A 17,099-nucleotide genomic window follows, 5' to 3' on the forward strand; every position below is an offset into this window, starting at 1 on the left:
TATGTCGTCGGGCATTGGTAAAAATCCATGAAATAACATCAAATACGATATCGTGGGCGTGTTGTATTTTGAATAATAAAGCGTGAGAGGAGGGATCCACCTCAGCGGGAGGCGAGATGTTTGAATAATGAACGATTTGCCGATTGGGGAAATAGTAGAACATGTCGAGACAGGGCACCGCCTCTCCACGAGGCCAGGGAGCTTGACCTAGGAGAGCGGGCAATGGGAGCCCGGGGACGTGTTGCCCTTCTTTTGCCGTTTCGGGTCTGGCCCCTCTTGGTCAACGTTGGGCCGCTTTGGGGGGACCTGCGAAGGCGAAGGCGAAGGCGTATCGGCGGCGGATTCAGGGCTCTCGATTGACTGGTACAGGGGCGAAGTGGGTTGGCTACGTCCCGTCGCCGGGGCTTCCCGCCCTGGCATCACGAATCGGCCGTCGTGGTATGCTGGCGATGTAGACCGGCTGTTCGCGACCGATCCGGTCTCAGAGCTTCCGATCCAGCGGTGGATCGGGACCGTCATGGAACGTCCCCCCTGAGCCACGACGTGAGGATTCTCATTTATGCCAGGCTCCGAGGCCGCAAGGCTCGGAGTTTCCGAGGCTCGACAGCTGAAGTGGGGGTGCTTCTCAACGGCAGCGGGAGGATTCTCACATACGGTGACCGGACCTGGGTCTGTGGTCGCAAGACTCCGGGCCTCCGAGGGGTGGCGGGGAGGATCCTGCCCGGTCGTTTGAAGGTCTGAATCAGAAGCCACTCGGCTTGGGGCTTCTGAGGATCGACGGCTGAAGCGATCAAGATGCTTGTCGCGAGAGTCTTTGCGAATATCGTGGGTATCAGAACGGCTATCATTGTCGGGGCCGGACGAGTCTGGTTCGTCGTCCGAGATAACCAAAGCGCATTTCTCCTCACCGACCAACAGGTTGGATTCAGATTCGTCATCGGAGACGAACAGACCGGATTCCTCGTCCGACTCTCTGCCGTCCTCGACCTCATCGTCACCCCTTTTGCTCGCTCGCTCCTTGTTATTCTCAGAGTCGTTTTCATTTTCGCCCTCTCCTTCCTCGCCATCTTCTTCCTCGCCGTCTTCTTCCTCGCTGTCTTCTTCCTCTCCATCTTCTTCTTCTTCTTCCTCATCATCAGCGTCGTCGGCCTCGCCGGACCGAGAGGCATACTCATCCGCGACTCCGTAGTAGCGGCGAGTAGCGTTGAAGGGGTTCTCTTTGGCAGCCTCGTCGTAGAACTTCCCGACGAGCTCCCAGTCGGCGTCGGACGGAGCCCACGCGCTGCCGCTCTGTGATTCGGGGCTGGAGCTGCCGTCGCTCGAATCATCCCCACCCGCCGGTCTCTGGGGTTTGAAGACGGAGACGAGATTCTTCAGCTGGGCCTTCTCGGCCGCGGGAGACGCCTTCGGCATGGTGACGGTACTATTCACGTCGGCGGCGAACGAGGCGTCGTGGATGGGGAAGCGGCCGCCGCCCTGCTTTACGGCGGGCCAGAGGTCATAGAAGTGGATCCACCTGAGGCCCCTGAGAGCGTGGATGTAGTCCAGGCCCTGGACGGTGCGGAGGTTTCTGCTCAGGCGCTCAATGGGCTGTCCGAGGGTCTTGAGACCCAGGTTCTTCTGTACCTGGGGTGGCTCGTAGTTCCGGCGGTTGTGTCTGGGTTGGGCCTCATTGACGAAGATAACCATGGTCAGGAGCCGGGACATCTCCAAGAGGTGCGTGAGGGCAGACGTGCGCTTCGAAAACCAACGCCCCTTTTCATCGGGCTTGATGGTCAAGTACTGATTCCCCATCCAGGTCATCTCGATGTGTTGAAGGCGAGCGGTGCGGGCCGGCCCAATGCCCTTGCAGAAACGGTGGAATTCGCCTAGGCTAGAAAATGCGAACGTGTTGGTGCCGTAGAAGGCGTGGATCCCCTTAAAGTAGAAGCTCTTGCAGACGAGGAGAATACGCAAGATATCCTGGGGATCATGAGTATCTTGGGTGATATTGCAGTCCCTCTCCTCGCCCCAGTAGAACCTATTCAGAAGACCGGATCGACTAGGAGGCATCGCCGGAGGGGCTTGAAAGGGGTCGAGCCTCGACAAACAATGAACTAGGCGGCGGTCCATGCACAGCCAATGTCGGAATATGCCTACCTGGACGTTGGCAGGCAAGTCGTTGAATCGGTGGAACTCCCTGAGATCCCGGACTTTCTTCTCGCTGTAAGTGTGGATTTCTTGCTCGCTGTCATCCGACGCCGCGACCAAGCGGATATCGGGGTGGACGTAGAGTGAATTGGACGACATATTCTCCTCTTTGCAGCTACGTTCTGGTAAGTACTACACCTTCCTTCGGGGCGGTAACAACACCTACCATTGGCGATATATTTTGTCGTACTGTCCCTCCCCTGTGAGGATAAGTGTCTGTAGGAGACGGGGCCAGGTCTGAGGCCTGTTAGTAAAAATGCAAGATATGAAAGTCGGAAAACGTACCCGCTGATGGATCTTGGGCCGATTCAGCTTTTGCTCTAGCTGGGTCACTTTATCTCTCAAGCCCCTGATCGTAACCTGCAGATCATGGCTCTCCTGCCTGCTCTGCCTAAGTTCCTCGTCCTTGGCGACAATCTGACCCCTCAAGACCACTTTGCGGGTTTTGCATTCCTCGTCCCCGCAGTCGTCGAGTGCATGTTCGCCTGCATGGTTTCCTTCATCGTCGCCGGCCCCGGCCTCGCCAGGAGAACCATGTCTTGCGTCAGATGGGCCACAAACCTTGTCGTTACCTTCATCATCTCTCGCTCCGGCTTCGCCAGGAGAACCACGTCCGGTACCAGCCAAGCCATGAGCCTCATCGTCACCCGTGAGGTCAATATACCCCCCATCCTCAGGCTCAGGCGAGCCGAAAGGGGAGCTCATTTCTGAACCTATGTGTCTCGACTAAGAAGTCGAGGCCCTGGTGTTCAACGTATATGAGAAATGGTGAAAACACGAGATATGGAAGTGATCAGGGTGAGTCTGAGGAGAAGTTTGTTGTGTATCAAGCGTTCAAAAATTGGGCGCCCATCAAATAGAGGAAGCAGCGAGACGCGGTGCAGGTAAGATGGGAAGGAAGGAACCAAGAAGAAGAAGAAGAAGAAGAAGAAGAAGAAGAAGAAGAAGAAGCTGAGTAGGTTGCCGGTGAGAGCTTTCGAGCGGTATCATCCAGTGGGTAGATGGATACCTAGGTTGTAGATCCAGTCGGATTCCTCGAGGCCGCGAAAGCCACTTGGAAATGGAATATGGAGGGAGATGGAACGAAGCCTTCTTTGAGAAGTTGAAGTAAGAGGTGAGAGGTCTGTAGGATTGGAGAGGAGGTCTCTTTGCAAGTTGAAATACTTCTTCGAAGGCGAGCTGCTAGGGATCTAGCGAAGGAAGACCACAGGCTAGGTCTCCAGAGAAGAAGTCAAGATAATGTAGTATGAGAGTACTGCTGGCTTGAGGGGAAAAAGAAGCTGGAGGTAGGTAGGTAGGTTGGTTGAGTAGGTAGAGAGGAAGTAAGGAATTTGCTGAGTCTTGGATGTTTTTATCCCCAAGTTGCTACCTCTCAGGGCGAGAGCAACCCATCTAGCCCTCACAGGGCGAGAGCAACCCCCTAGCACCCACAAGGCGAGAGCAACCCCCTAGCACCCACAGGGCGAGAGCAACCCCGTAACACCCATAGGGCGAGAGCAATCCTTGTAGCACTGGTAAGGCGGGAGCAACCTGCAAGGGCAACCCTGTAGCTCTCTCTCAAGGTGCGTGTTGGATAGAGTTATCCACAAGTCATTGTATTTTAAAACAAAAACAAGGGAGTCGTTGTCTCTTGGGATGAGAGTAGCCGTGTCTACCTCTTAAGGTGTGCATTGGATGAGTTACACATGAATCGTTGTCTCTTAGGGCGAGAACAAGAGAGTTCTCAACTCTCAATGGGAGAACAAACGAGTTGTTGACTCTCGAGACAAAATCAAACGAGTTGTCAACTCAAGGTGATCTGCTCTTACAAGAGCTTGAATAGACCTGGAAAAAAAGAGAAAAACAGCTCTTAGGTGAGAGCAACCGTGTAGGTACCTCTCAGGCCAAGGCCAACCTACAGCTCTCTTTAGGGCGGGAACAGCCATGTAATTGAAATACTAGGGGAGCAGCCTGAAAGAGAGGTACCAGGACTCTATGTGTATCAGCTCTTATGTCGGAGCTCAATAGTCCTTGAGCAATAATATTATATGGCAAGCTATTGAGGTTACTTTGTCTCTGTCCAGGACCATGTCATATATTAGTGGTTAAGGGACTACCAGAATAGCGTAACAAATGGTGCTCAGCATGCCGACTTCTGAATGTCTGTGATCTGCTCTGTAGGGCCTCTTCCTCAAGCCAAACCCCAAAGCTAAGATGGCTGTCTGTCAACATTATGACACTTCTGGGCCACCTCGAGGCTATAGGTACGACCGGAGACTGACCATGTTCTCTTCATCTTTGCTCTTGGATGTGAAGACGAATGACACAACTAGGCGGCAACAACTCCAGATTGGGAGTAGTTCCTGCCACTGCAGTTGGCAGATTACAATGAACAGAGAGAAGCAGAGAACTTTGATTGAAAGGACATTTTCACCCTGTCTGTAACTTTAACCTTTACAGCAACTTCTTTAGTCGATCTGCCTCTTGCTGCCACTTACGTAGACCAAAAACAAACAAAGCCCAGTATTGCCCTTCAATCCGTGAATGTTTGAATATCATAGGTCATGGGAGTGGAGGAATAGGAAGATATCCAAGAATTGAGTAAAAAGGGGGCAGGGGGTAAGTGATAGGACTTGATATATGTTGGAATATGCGTAGTCTAAATAAAGAATGAGGGCCTCATTCCGTTCTCTATGCTCGAGGCAAATAGGATATGTTGCGTCTAGAATTGGCTCCGAAATCGCTCATACAACGACCAGGTGCCTTGTTACTGAGGAAATACATACTGCTACAAGTTGCAAATGGCTGATTATGAAGCACGCAACGCATATCACATGGAATAAAGCGTTTATGGGAGAGTGCCGAACCCCCCTGAACACCCCGAAACGCAAACCAGGACCACCAGGCCCGAGTGTACGTACCTAGTTTATAAACGCCAACGGAACAAGGCGCCAACGCCCCATCCTGAAATCACGATTGCGCACCCACCGCGGCCCCGTCTCCCCGTTCGCCGCCACCGCGTCCTCCTCCTCGCCCCCTCCTCTTCGGGCCCTGACCCTCTGGAACTCCAGAGTCAGGCACTAAAGAGGGAGTAGCAACACTCCCGCCCCTGACGTTCCCACCCCCACCTCCACCTCCACCTCCACCCCTGGATTTCCGGCCCCTGCCCCGTCGGCCGCCACCGCCACCGCCGGCGCTCTTCGCGCCCTCGCCCTTCTCACGCTCCACCCTCCGTGCCTCCTCCTCCTCCTGCGTGCGCCGGCTCTCGGCGTCCCACCACTCCTGGAAGGCCTGCTCCTGCTGTATCTCCTGGAGGCTGCGCTTGGCGACCGCCTCCTTGACGATCTCCTGCTCCCGCTGCTGTTGGCCGATGATATCTGCCAGGCCGAGGCCGAGCAGGGGTTCCGTGTTGCGGGCCGGCGTTATGTAGAGCTTGGAGTGTGGGACCAGGGGTTTCTGAGACTGTGCGGCTGGGGAGGAGGTGGGTGGTTTGGCGGTTGGGGTTGTCGGCGCGTTCGGCCTCGGTGATGACCGGGAGGCCATCGGGGCGGTGCTGCTGCTCGGGACACGGAATTGCCCGGAGAAACGGGTGTCGGGGGACGCAGTTCGACGGGAGATAAACTTTGAGGACGACTCGGCTGCTACTAGCGGCTTCGCAGCAGGTGTTCTGGGAACCGGGGACTGGGCAGCGCTAGCTTGAGCTGGTGGTGCCTTATCCTTCGCGGATACCGCTTTCCAGGGCGCAGCCGGACCGTCGGCAGTTGTTTTATCCCATGCAGCCCTGGACGGCTGAGAAGTTGACTGGACCTGTGCGGCCTGTGCAGCCTGCACTTGTTGCTTCTTGCGCTCTTTTTGAGACAACTTGGTCTGTACGGGTTTAGAAGATGACACCTCCTTAGCCTTTTGAGTAGCCAGGCCGACCGAGAGTGCAGATTCGTTTGTCGTCGATTCGGAATCGATAATCTCACGGAGGTCCAACTTAACTGTCGGCAGAGCGGAGGATGCCCAGGGGCTACTAGTCCGGGAAGCGGCCGGTGATAGAGCATCCCCCATCCCCTTTGCGTGATTTGAAGCCTGGCGCTGCGAGTCCAAGACAATCCTCGGAGCTGACAGAGAAGGTAATTCGTCCACCTCAGAGGGCGAGACTGTATCCAAGCACTTACTCGGCCTGGCTAGGGGGCTACTGATTCCACTGGGACCTTCTTCGTCCATATCGAAAATCAGGTCCCCGTGAGACGCCTTGGGCCGAAGATCCGGACTGAACGGCTCGTTCCTCTCCAGTTTGCACGTCTTCCTGGACTTATCTGGAGAGAATGTAGCGGCTGCGGAATCGTCGAGGCTACCGTACCTGGCCTTAAAGGAAGAAGAGAGCTTCTTCTCCTCGTCCCTCTGGGTCGCCCTAAAGCCAATCTCCCTTGCTCTTCTCTGGCGTTCTTCTTCAATGTCTTGAACCAAGTCTGGATATTTCTCATGCAATAGAAGCTCGACTCTGCCGCTTCTTGCGAAAGGGAACCGCGCCAGTTGGTTGTCCCGAACGACCACATCCAAGTCCAGGAGCAGGTCCTCGTCCAGTTCATCGAGAAGGTGATTTTCGAGCATCGTCTCGATCTGCAGACAAATGTACTCCAAGCTGGCCTCCTTGAATTCAGTCACTGAGCAAGGACTGATCTCGTTCAGAAGATGGGCGATGTTGCGGGTATTTGCAAACCTCCCAATCACTTTCTGGCAGATCTGCGCCAAACGATCCAGCATCAACTCATTGGCGATGCTCATCACATCCATGACAAGGTCGGTGAAATCGTTAAGAGATTGTGATACCACAGGGTCAAACAGCTCCTCGCCCGTGTCCGCATAGATGTGTTGCAGCACATACTTGAACGCGACAGGGTCAATGTGCTTAAGGTCAATCCGTACTCGATCGGACGAAGCTCGTCTTTCCCGGCGACCGGCTAGCCACGCGCCTTGCGAACGGCCATGGAATAATCCCTCGAACCAGGGGCACCGCCGACAGATAAAGGTACTGTGGACAGGGACCTCAAGGCCATCCAGTTCAAGGAGAGCGTCGCTGTCCTCAAAGAAGCCACGATCCCGGGTCGCAAGCATAAAATCTTCATCCATAGACTTCTTCGGATCGGTCTGTATGCGCACAGCAGTCTCCAACTGGGACATATCCAGGCGAGTTGCGACCTTCATGAGCTCGGTCCGGATCTGACGGAACCTGTATGCCAGCGGCGGCGCCTGTCTAGTAAAGGTCCAGGCCGGGATGACTTTGTCACTGTACATAAAGACGACGAGATTCAGGATCGAGATCAGGTCGAGCCCCGCAAACGTAATAACAGCGGCGCCGTCAACTTTGTCGATTCGGAAAGTGTCAGCATGCTCGTAAGAACCTCTCTTCCGATACTGGGTCATGGCATGGCGGAGAACAGGACTTCGGGCCGACAGGAGCCAGCCATGAACGGGGATGTTCAGTTCGGGTGACGAGGACGTGCAGAATGCTGTGTCCAGGGGCTCGTTCCGATGAGCCCAAGTCGACAGATGGTGCTCAAGATCTGCATCGAGGTCTGGCGACTTGAGAATCTCATACGGGGTGGACCCAAGGCGGTCCTTGAGTGTATCTGTGTCCCGGAATCTCAACGTATCTTTGCCTTGATCGTCGTCGTGGTGGCTGGATTCCGAGGCTTTGAAGCCACGGAGGGGATTCAATGGCGCAACGTCGTTCCAGATGGTCTGCCCTTCGATCTGGATCTGTTTGGTCATTACGTCCGAGTCTCTCCTGACGGCGGCAAACGTGCCAAAGGGCGAGGCCCTGACCGTCACCACCTTTGTGATGTAAGGTACTCGCTGGAACTTGAAATCATTCTTTTTCGTCTCCGAAGAGCCGCTCACATATGCGTCCTTCGCTTTGGCTCTTTTTACCCTTCGCCATACAGCGCCTGATTCCGTGCTAATGATGACCGAACCATGCTCACCTACCCCGACGGAGCGTACGCCTTCTCTTCTAGCATGCCATATGCACCGTGGCTGTGTAACGGCGCCCTTGATTTTGGAGGGGTTCGTCGTGGACGCCGCAGCTGCATTGACATCGATCTTATTGCTGAGGCCGAACGTGAACAAGTCCCCACGGCCCGTGACGGCTGCGATCGTCTCGCCACCGGATGTGATGTATTGGATCTGGTTCCTAGCGGCTTCATAGCGGGCCGACATGGAAACATTTTTCAGGTGATAATTGGTAAAGGTCTCCGTGAAGGGGAACTTGACGATATTGTACCCGTAACTCGTGAAGCAGACCACGGTATGATTTGCAAGTAAACAAGTCGTCGCCTTGTCAATGGCCGATACCATGATAATAGGGGACGAAAACAGCGATGCTGCAACCTTTCTGGGGACCTGCTGTACTTCGAGAGATCTCGAGTCGGAATCCATCAAGGCCAGTTGTCCCACATTCTTACCCCAGCAGTATAACGACGTCTCGGTATGAGCCACAGAGTGGATGGCGGAGGCGGCGACCCCGATGATGGCCTCCTTCTTCAGTGGCCCAAAAACCTGACGTGGAGTGTTGCTTGATGGTTCTTCGTCCGTCTTGGCCGGAGCTGGAAGGGCGTACCCCAGCTGTGCATGCGCGTTGGAGCCCCAGGTCCAGAGCTCGCCCATATCCGTGATGGCCAATGAATGATTCTGACCCAAAGCCACTTGGACGACTTTTCGGTCTGCAAGACCTCCCTGCACAGGAACATAGTTGAAGCGCGTGTTCTCGTCGCCTAGGCCCAGACGGCCGCCGCGCCCGACCCCACAGATGTACAGGTTCGACACTGGATCCGTCGTCAAGACGGCGCTATGGAGCTTGGATAAGACGACATCGTGGACTAGAAGAGGCCGGCTCAGGACTAAAGCAGGTATCTTTGAAAGATCCGGAGAAGCTTGTTGGCTGAGGCCAGCGCTGTCAAGGTACTCGTTATAGAATCTTTGGAGAAGACGGGCGGGCCGCCTCAACACCACGCGCTCGGGGAACTGCCTGTCATCTTCGTCGCCAAAGCCTAGGGATAGATTCCGGTTGCTCCCAAAAGCGAACAGCTCGTCGCCGTCAATGATTGCTTGAAGGCTACCGGGACCGCTACTAAGATGTCAGACCACGGCACGCATGTCATAGGTAAAGGGATCAGCGAGGGTGCCCAAGGGGACTGACGTGGAGCTATCCTGCGAAGCAGCCACCTCTTCACCTTCGGAGTCGTCGTCGGAACCTACTCGCTCATCTATCGCCGCCAGGATTCGCTCGCCTATAGTAGAGTTGAAGAGATCGAATGGGGAGTTGCCCTCGTGATCCTTGGTTTTAATAAGTTGCCCGACCTTACTCACTGAGGCACCGAGGATCTGGCCCGTGAAGTTCTTACGCTCCTTCTCCAAGATCAGCCGCGCGATGGAAATGTTTCCCACATAGAGGGCCCTGTGCAGGCAGTTCCAGCCGCTTTCCGGGTCCTGTACGTATATGTCTATTGCGGGGTGGTCGAGGAGCGCTTGCGCGAACTCGATGGCGTTGTCGGCGGTCGACGATGCGGCGCGCAACAGAAGAGTCAGCCCGGCATGGTCCCGCGCGTTGACCTCGCTCCTCCCTAGAGTCCCATTTCCGTGCCTGCCGGCTCCAAAGCCAGCTCCCCAGCCAGAGCTCTTGCGAGGTTTCGCCGGCGTCCGTGAGGATGCCTCGAATGCGCCCGGACTCCCTCCACCGCCGCCAATATTGGGGTTCCGCGATGCGGTCTGCGCGTTGTAGCCGGGCAGGGCGAGTAGGGAGCGGAACTTGTCCACATCGCCATCGTAGAAGTACTTGAAGAGCAAGCTCATCCGGGCAAACTCGCCGAGAGGTTTCTCTGGACACTTCGAACGGCACCTCGCTGTGAGTCTCGGTGGATCACGGCGTGTTTAAAGGTGCGCTAAGAAGTGCGAGAAAGACTCCCGGGAGGGGGTTCGGAAGTCGGATCGCAGTGATGCTGTCGGGAGTCGGCGTTGCCACTGGGCAGTCGAATCGGAGGTGGCCGGCTGATACGTCCGAGGGGGTAGCAGCGGGGTTGGACAGCGAGATCGGTTGACGACGAAGGAGCGATAACCTGTTGGGTCAGGAAGACAAGTCGAGCGTATCTGGGAGTACAATTGTTGTGTTTGAAGGTCGATCGAGAAGGTGCAAAACGGAATGGAACGAATTGTGGAGGGGATAGATATTCTATTTGTGCGCCTGGTTGTGATTCACACCCCCAACAGATAAGCTCGATATCAAGCTGCGGCAGCCTGGAGCTCCTAGCCAATCAGACCCCCGCATTTTGAAGCGTGCCCTGCGTATGGACCACGAACAGCCAGGGGCTATGTCGCCAAAAGTTGCCAATCGACAGGATTGTGATACAAGGAACCTTCGGAGATCCAAGTCTTCACACTATTTAAAGTATGTGCCTACCTCCCAGGTAGGAAAGCACGGCAGAGCAAGACGCATTCAAGCCACGAACTGGAGGGCTGAGGGCTGACGGCACCGACCAGACGGGGCTTTGGGGCTGACGCGGGGTGCTTGGCAGCCGGAGCCCGAAAGCCGATTTCGCACCGCAATGCGCGAAAAATCCTAGACTACCGAAACCTCCACTCTCTTTGTGTGACAACAAGTTCCCACCGTCAATTGCCTGCGTTCCCTTGACCCTGGACTCTTTTCAATCCAGATAATCTTTCCGCAATGTCGCAAGATAAGCCCCTCCCGTTCGTTTACCAGTTCGCCGCCGGTGAGTACCGCCGCATCTCCAGATAAAAATAGGACAAGACTACTGACCCCCTGCGCTCGCGACCAGGTGCGATTGCCGGTGTATCTGAAATATGTCTCATGTAAGCCTATTGCCAGATGATTGAGCGCATCAGATACTAATCAAATTGCCCCTACAGGTACCCCTTGGACGTTGTCAAGACCCGAGTGTGAGCGCGTCGCCACCCTGAGGACGGGCGCCATGTCGCGTCGCAAACACGAGGACTAATATCAGGCCAGGCAGCTGCAAACTGGCAAGGGTGGAGGCGCCGATGCTTACACCGGCATGCTCGATTGCTTCCGGAAGATTATTCGGAATGAAGGGTACACTACACACTCAGGGGCTGCTGTCGGGGCGGAAATTAACACTGCCATAGTTTCTCGAGGCTATACCGTGGCATTACAGCTCCCATCCTGATGGGTACGTACGGCAACATCTATTACCCCCCTCTGCTACTATCGAATTCTCTGCTAACCGGAACTCAGAGGCACCGAAGCGTGCTGTCAAGTTCTCCGCAAACGATGAATGGGGCAAATTCTATCGGACGGCATTCGGCCAGGAGAAGATGAACCAGTCCTTGTCGGTCCTCACCGGAGCTTCTGCCGGTGCCACCGAGGCTTTCGTCGTCGTGCCTTTCGAGCTGGTTAAGATTCGCCTTCAGGATAAGGCGTCTGCTGGGAAGTACAGCGGCATGCTTGATGTCGTCGCCAAGAGTAAATGCTCAAACCCGCCCCCTCATGACAATTCGCATCACTGGCTGCTAACCGATATCCCCTCCCAGCCGTTCGCAACGAGGGTATCTTGGCAATGTACAATGGATTAGAGTCCACCATGTGGCGGCATATCCTGTGGAACGCCGGTTACTTCGGCTGCATCTTCCAGGTCCGTCAACTACTGCCCAAGGCCGACAACAAGAGCAGCCAGATGGTCAACGACCTTATTTCTGGTGGGATTGGTGGCACGATCGGCACTGTACTCAACACCCCACTCGACGTCGTCAAGTCCCGAATTCAGAACTCCCCCAAGGTCGCTGGAGCAACACGTAAATACAACTGGGCCTTCCCAGCAGTGGCGACCGTCGCTAAGGAGGAGGGTTTTGCCGCCTTGTACAAGGGCTTCCTGCCGAAGGTCCTACGTCTCGGCCCTGGCGGTGGTGTTTTGCTTGTCGTCTTCACAGCCTGTACCGATTTCTTCCGCAAGATGAGGGAAGAGCGTTGAATGGTTGAATGGTGAGATCAGTGTTTGTTTACTTGCTTGCTCAGGGGCTTTCTCGATCACGTGGATCACCCATGCATTCGATTGGCTTTTCTCACTCGCATTCTGCGTTGTGCATTTTCTTGTCTCCCATTCATCGTCGAGATGGGGGTCTTACTTTTTTTTAAGTTTCAATCTGCCTTGCTATTACCATGTAGTAGAGTATATAGAGTTGGGTAGATACCTAGACGGGAGCTATTTCCCTGTTCTTTGGCTAGACCTATAGATCATGTACTCGCGCCATGTCTACGGATCGAGATTCCTGTGAAAGCGAACACTCGATGAGCAACGGATTCAGACCTAGAAGGCGCCGCAAGTCAGTCGTCCGAATAGGGCCGGCTTCCGAATCATAGATCTTCAAGATTTGGACCTAACTTCGTAGTGCGCAACCACCACAGAAGAACGTCCCATCTGGGCAGTCGCACTAGAGGCCATGTTTTCCTGAGCATAACCACTCCTGAACCCCGAAGTGCAAATCAGCCCCGCATCTCCTCTCAAGTTATCATCATTCAATGACATCAAGAGTTGGGAGATCCTCTGAATTTGATAGCAACCAAATGGTGGCCAAATGGTGGCCAAATGGTGGCCAAATGGTGGCCAAATGGTAGTGCGAATGCCTGACTCGGGAGACTTTACCAACTGGGCACGGCGTAGGTAGTTATGGGTATTTCTTCACTCAAGTATCACCATGCACGAATTAGGTATTGTAAGCTGGAGGAGCAGGTTTCAAAGAACTTGCATCCCAAAAACGAGACTAGAAGAAATGTGACGAAGCATCCGTACGCTATCCGTAATTAGCGGTCGTGATCAGCTGCCCAGCCAACCATCAACCACTTGATGACTGCCATGTGGGGCGTTAACCCGGACCATCCCCGCCGAGCCGGATACCGACAGCTCCAATTGTTTGATAGGTAGGCGTCAGCGCCCAGAGCAGAGCGACCAAAAGGATATCTTGTCAGGGTCACTCACAGCAAGAGTTACAAATAAAGCAAGTCGGTGGTGCGATTGGCAGGATGTCATATTCTCCTATTCCCTTTTTGAAGTTGATGTCCCCTCCCCGCATCGAAAAAATCAAGGAGGTATGAGTTTCTGCCAGCGAATCACTACCGATAGATAGATAGACAGAGAACTTGGGGTGAGGGAGAGCGAATGCAAGGGGGCCTGCGTCACTCACCGCCTTCCCCCAACAAACTCCCCAGCTCCTACCTACTTAGTATGCATACAGCTGTACAGCAAGGCAAACATGTGTGTTCAGGTGTCCAGAGCAGCGACCTGCAGCTGGGGCCGAAGGCAAACAATCCAATCAACCAGTAAATAAAGTCAGCTAGCGCAAGAAAAGAGGGGAAAAAATGAAAAGACGAGTGGGGAGAAACGGAAAAATAAGAAAAAGGCTCAAAGAGGCAAAAGCGTCAATCATTCCAGGGTTTCATTGGCCTGAGACACCATCTCCCGTCTGCCGGATCCCTCCCGGGTGCCACATGCTGGTCGGTTCAATACGACACAGGTACCTCGGAATCGTCTCCACGGGCTTTGAGCGCAAGAAGGGGAAAACAAGAAAAGGAGGAGGATGGCAGAAAAGTGAAAAACCTAGTTTCCCGTTTACTTCCTGCTATGCAGTAGGTGACGAAGTTTCGTAATTGCCACAAGCAGGGTATGGAGAAGCAGGTCCCTCATTGATGCAACAATACCTACCTATCTTGTGATCTACCTCCTGTTAGTGCGGTTAATCTGCCATGTATCTAGGAACCTAGCTGCGATATTCTCTGGCATTGATGCCATTGGCCACTTGCTCTCCTCTCTGACTCGCCCTCCTTCTTTTTCTACCCCTACCTCTTTTTTTTTCTTACCATGCTTACCTCGAAGCTCGGCGACGCTAATGGCTGCAGCAAACTCGTTGCCTTGGGATGTTCTCGTGCAGGCTCGTGCAGCCGCATTTGTTGTGCATTGATGTTAGCGTTCCCCCGTTCCCCACCCATGATTCGCCTGCATCCACTTACCGCCTTTTTTTTTGCTCGTCCCCCTTGTCCTTCCTTGGGCTGGACTTGTCTTGTCCCGAAAAGTTAAGCTAGCGCTCATCGCCTCCCTGACTTCCGCGCCCAGGGCCAAAAGTTTTGCGTCCCAAAACACATTCCACCCTCAAACAGGAATCAACAGGGGTCGAGAACAGGTCGCTACCCATATTCTAACGTAACCCATCTTGTCTACCCACCCTCTTGCGTCGCCCAAAACAACCCAGAGCCCGTCGCCGCCATCTTTCTCTAATTAATCCATACCCACTTGACATCGTCACTATCGTCTGTTGTTGCCCCTTGTTGCCCCCCCGTCTCATCCGGTTCGCCCCGTCTTATTGTGTTGCGCCTCTGCCTCGGGTGAATGAAAACATTGGTCCTGGCCGAACCCGTTTAATCCGAAGCGTCAGAACGGACAAAACCTAGAAGCAAAGCATAAGAGACGATCGCGTTCCGTAAATCAGTTGCACATCCGAAGTCATGCCGTACAACACTCGTCGCAAATCCCTTTCCTTGCCGTCGTTAGGCATCCATGTCCCCGTCACCCATGCTGCCCGGGCAGCCGCAAGTCGAGCCTCCCCGAACACTCCCTCGTCCTCGACAGCAGCCAGCGTAACGAACACAAGAGCGCATTCCCTCACAGCATCCGCCATGGCATCGCCGTCACCGAGAGAGCAACATCATCCGAATAAGAAGGTAAAACGAGCTCACAGCGAGGACTCGGACGGCTTGTTGCACTCAGCCTCGATTCCCAGGAAACATGAGCCTACCGTCAAGTTCGACCACACTCCGCCTCCATCGCCGCCACCCACCGATCGATCCTCTGTCGAGATGGTTGATGCCGATGCCGACGCTTCTGCGACTCCAATGAAGAAGATCGATCTGGAGGGGATTAATGACGAGATTGTCGAGGCAGTTATCGTCCAACTGGAGAATACCAAAAACAGGCCTCATCTAGTGAAGGAACTGGCCGCCGTATTGATGCAGCAGCTGAAAATAGTTCAACAGTAAGCTTTCTCACAAGCCTTCGGCACGGTTCGGGATTATCCTCCAAACTAACTTCCTTCCCAGGTCTGCCAATCCCTGCGCCATCATTTCATCCCGTCTGTCGACCTATCTGAAGCGTTCTTGCTGGTCCGCACTCGCCCCTTGCCCCCTGGCCAAGGAGCTCGAGACAGTACACCCGCGCCGAACCTATTTCTACCTGACGACCTGCCCCCATCAGCCACTTCCCGACCCGGCACACGCCGCCGCCCTCTCCCAACTGGCGCATGCCCGGGCCATCATCTCGCCGTGCCTGTCGAGCGCCACGTCGGCGTCCGTCAATTCCGAGGATGCCGAGTTCGAGGACGCGCGCCGCCGGGAGCTGAGCCCGAGCCCCGAGGTCGACCTGTCGAGCCCCGAGTTCGACGACGTGGACGACGACATCGCGATGCCGAGCACCCCCATTGGCAGCCTATCGATGCGCGGCTTCGGACTCGCCCCGCTGCTGCTAGGTCATGGCAGCGTGCCGGGCAGCGCCGCGTCGTCGGCGAGACACCACCGCGCCGCGTCGCCGCCGCTGGAGAAGGACGAGAAGGAGTTCACACAGACGGCCGACGGGCTGCAGAAGCGCAAGCTGAGCGGCGAGCTGATGTCTTCGAGCGGCGTGAGCCCCGAACAGGCGGCACAGGCGACGGTCGAGCTCGACTTTGGGAGCAGGGACGACAGCAGCCTGTTTGGCGACAAGACCGCCCTGCTCAGCGCCGCCTCCCACGTCGGCGCTTTCCCTACCATGGCGTTCGTGACCAGCCCGGCCATCAAGCCGGCGGCATTTGCGCTCCACTTCGGCAGGAAGGACAGCGGCGACGCCGACAGCTGGGCGAAGGTGGATCACATGCTGGGTTGGGATCGGAATCCCGAGAACATTGAGCTCGAGGAGCTAGACGGCTTGCTCAATGACTACTGAGCCGTTTTCTCACTTTCACCTCCCAACTCTTATTATGTCCCTTATTCCGCACCCATGTGGCGGATGGATGTGTATGATGAGATCTTGATTTTGCAGTGCCAGTGTTTGTTTTTAATATGCGCTCTCGAGAAAGACAAAAAGGAGGCACACCGGGAGAAACCAAAACGGGAGGGATGATCTATTTTGGGAGTTGTATGAACGGCTCCTTTTCATGTTCTCATATTTTTGGCCACATTTCCTCCTCTTTCCCCCCTTTTACGTATCCCTTTTTTTTTTTTTTTTTTTTTTGGCGAAAGCTGGCGTTTTACTCCCCATAGACGAGGCTAGGCCACGGCGTTCCGGTTGCTTAGCTGATATGGGTTGGAGCGGTTGGCTGGCGTCTTTCACCGGATCGTGTCGTCTCGCCACTTTTTTTTTCTGGGGGGACCACACTCCCGGCGCTTGGTTTGGTTTGGCGTGGTGTTTCGTGTCCCGCTTCTTCATATATCTATCTTATTCTCTTATCTCCAACTTCACCTCCTCTCTCCATTTCTCGTCGCTCAGCTCCTTGTCATGCCACTCAGGCGGGCTGGTTTCCAAATCTCGAAGGAGCGAGCTACTATCTATGATCATTTGCTCTCTCAATGCGCGGTCGAGCAAAGCAGACGGGTTTAAAATGTGGGGACGATGCCTCTCTCTCTCTCTCAACTAAAAAAAAATCGGTGCCGATGTTAAGCTATAGGATGCAAGAACTGGGGATCTTTTTATGTACGGGATGGATAGGACCGCGCAGAGCGGTTCTCATCGAGGCCATTTGTACGTTTATATCTACTCGACTTCTTGTTGTTTACTTTGCCCCCTGTTTCTCTCGCGAGATTTTCCCGAACCGCAAGAAGAGGCGGCGAGGGACACAGAAAAAACACCCTACCTAGATGGAGGTGGGCCCGGAAGCTGGCGCATTTAGAC

At 54.7% G+C, this 17,099-nt stretch overlaps 5 protein-coding genes across 5 annotated transcripts; 3 read left to right on the forward strand and 2 right to left on the reverse strand.

Annotated features, from left to right (window-relative positions):
* Positions 1-26: 26 nt before the first annotated feature.
* QBC33DRAFT_565896 (uncharacterized protein) lies at positions 27-2,895 on the reverse strand (the record flags this gene model as incomplete). The annotated part of the gene is made up of 3 exons (XM_060430436.1): positions 27-2,305; positions 2,357-2,427; positions 2,476-2,895. The coding sequence occupies 3 exons, from the start codon at positions 2,893-2,895 to the stop codon at positions 208-210; spliced, it is 2,589 nt and encodes an 862-aa protein (XP_060287959.1). The 3' UTR covers positions 27-207.
* Positions 2,896-4,801: 1,906 nt separating this feature from the next.
* QBC33DRAFT_484888 (uncharacterized protein) lies at positions 4,802-10,447 on the reverse strand. The gene is made up of 2 exons (XM_060425399.1): positions 9,356-10,447; positions 4,802-9,271 (listed from the first exon to the last, which is right to left on the reverse strand). Exons 1-2 carry the CDS (start codon positions 10,006-10,008, stop codon positions 5,140-5,142), a joined length of 4,785 nt encoding a protein of 1,594 aa, XP_060287960.1. The 5' UTR covers positions 10,009-10,447; the 3' UTR covers positions 4,802-5,139.
* A 109-nt stretch (positions 10,448-10,556) lies between these two features.
* Positions 10,557-12,415, forward strand: QBC33DRAFT_524678 (mitochondrial 2-oxodicarboxylate transport protein). The gene is made up of 7 exons (XM_060426744.1): positions 10,557-10,925; positions 10,992-11,025; positions 11,083-11,112; positions 11,183-11,266; positions 11,320-11,363; positions 11,429-11,656; positions 11,725-12,415. Exons 1-7 carry the CDS (start codon positions 10,880-10,882, stop codon positions 12,159-12,161), a joined length of 903 nt encoding a protein of 300 aa, XP_060287961.1. The 5' UTR covers positions 10,557-10,879; the 3' UTR covers positions 12,162-12,415.
* Positions 12,416-14,476: 2,061 nt separating this feature from the next.
* On the forward strand, positions 14,477-16,260 carry QBC33DRAFT_165374 (uncharacterized protein). The gene is made up of 2 exons (XM_060422272.1): positions 14,477-15,213; positions 15,278-16,260. The coding sequence occupies exons 1-2, from the start codon at positions 14,687-14,689 to the stop codon at positions 16,152-16,154; spliced, it is 1,404 nt and encodes a 467-aa protein (XP_060287962.1). The 5' UTR covers positions 14,477-14,686; the 3' UTR covers positions 16,155-16,260.
* Positions 16,260-16,969, forward strand: QBC33DRAFT_165332 (uncharacterized protein). The gene has a single exon (XM_060422270.1). The coding sequence runs from the start codon at positions 16,366-16,368 to the stop codon at positions 16,843-16,845; it is 480 nt and encodes a 159-aa protein (XP_060287963.1). The 5' UTR covers positions 16,260-16,365; the 3' UTR covers positions 16,846-16,969.
* The last annotated feature ends 130 nt before the right edge of the window (positions 16,970-17,099 follow it).

The sequence above is a fragment of the Phialemonium atrogriseum genome (genome assembly GCF_030411735.1).
Source record: "Phialemonium atrogriseum strain 8032-3 unplaced genomic scaffold QBC33scaffold_2, whole genome shotgun sequence".
Taxonomy (NCBI): Eukaryota; Fungi; Ascomycota; class Sordariomycetes; order Cephalothecales; family Cephalothecaceae; genus Phialemonium; species Phialemonium atrogriseum.

Coding starts and splice junctions, on each gene's coding strand:
- QBC33DRAFT_484888 (XM_060425399.1), bottom strand. CDS start 10,008: ATGAGCTTGCTCTTCAAGTACTTCTACGATGGCGATGTGGACAAGTTC. Junction 9,272..9,355: donor GCTTCGCAGGATAGCTCCAC/GTCAGTCCCCTT, acceptor CGGTCCCGGTAG/CCTTCAAGCAATCATTGACG.
- QBC33DRAFT_524678 (XM_060426744.1), top strand. CDS start 10,880: ATGTCGCAAGATAAGCCCCTCCCGTTCGTTTACCAGTTCGCCGCCG. Junction 11,364..11,428: donor TACAGCTCCCATCCTGATGG/GTACGTACGGCA, acceptor ACCGGAACTCAG/AGGCACCGAAGCGTGCTGTC. Junction 11,657..11,724: donor GCTTGATGTCGTCGCCAAGA/GTAAATGCTCAA, acceptor ATCCCCTCCCAG/CCGTTCGCAACGAGGGTATC.
- QBC33DRAFT_165374 (XM_060422272.1), top strand. CDS start 14,687: ATGCCGTACAACACTCGTCGCAAATCCCTTTCCTTGCCGTCGTTAGGC. Junction 15,214..15,277: donor CAGCTGAAAATAGTTCAACA/GTAAGCTTTCTC, acceptor CTTCCTTCCCAG/GTCTGCCAATCCCTGCGCCA.
- QBC33DRAFT_165332 (XM_060422270.1), top strand. CDS start 16,366: ATGTTCTCATATTTTTGGCCACATTTCCTCCTCTTTCCCCCCTTTTAC.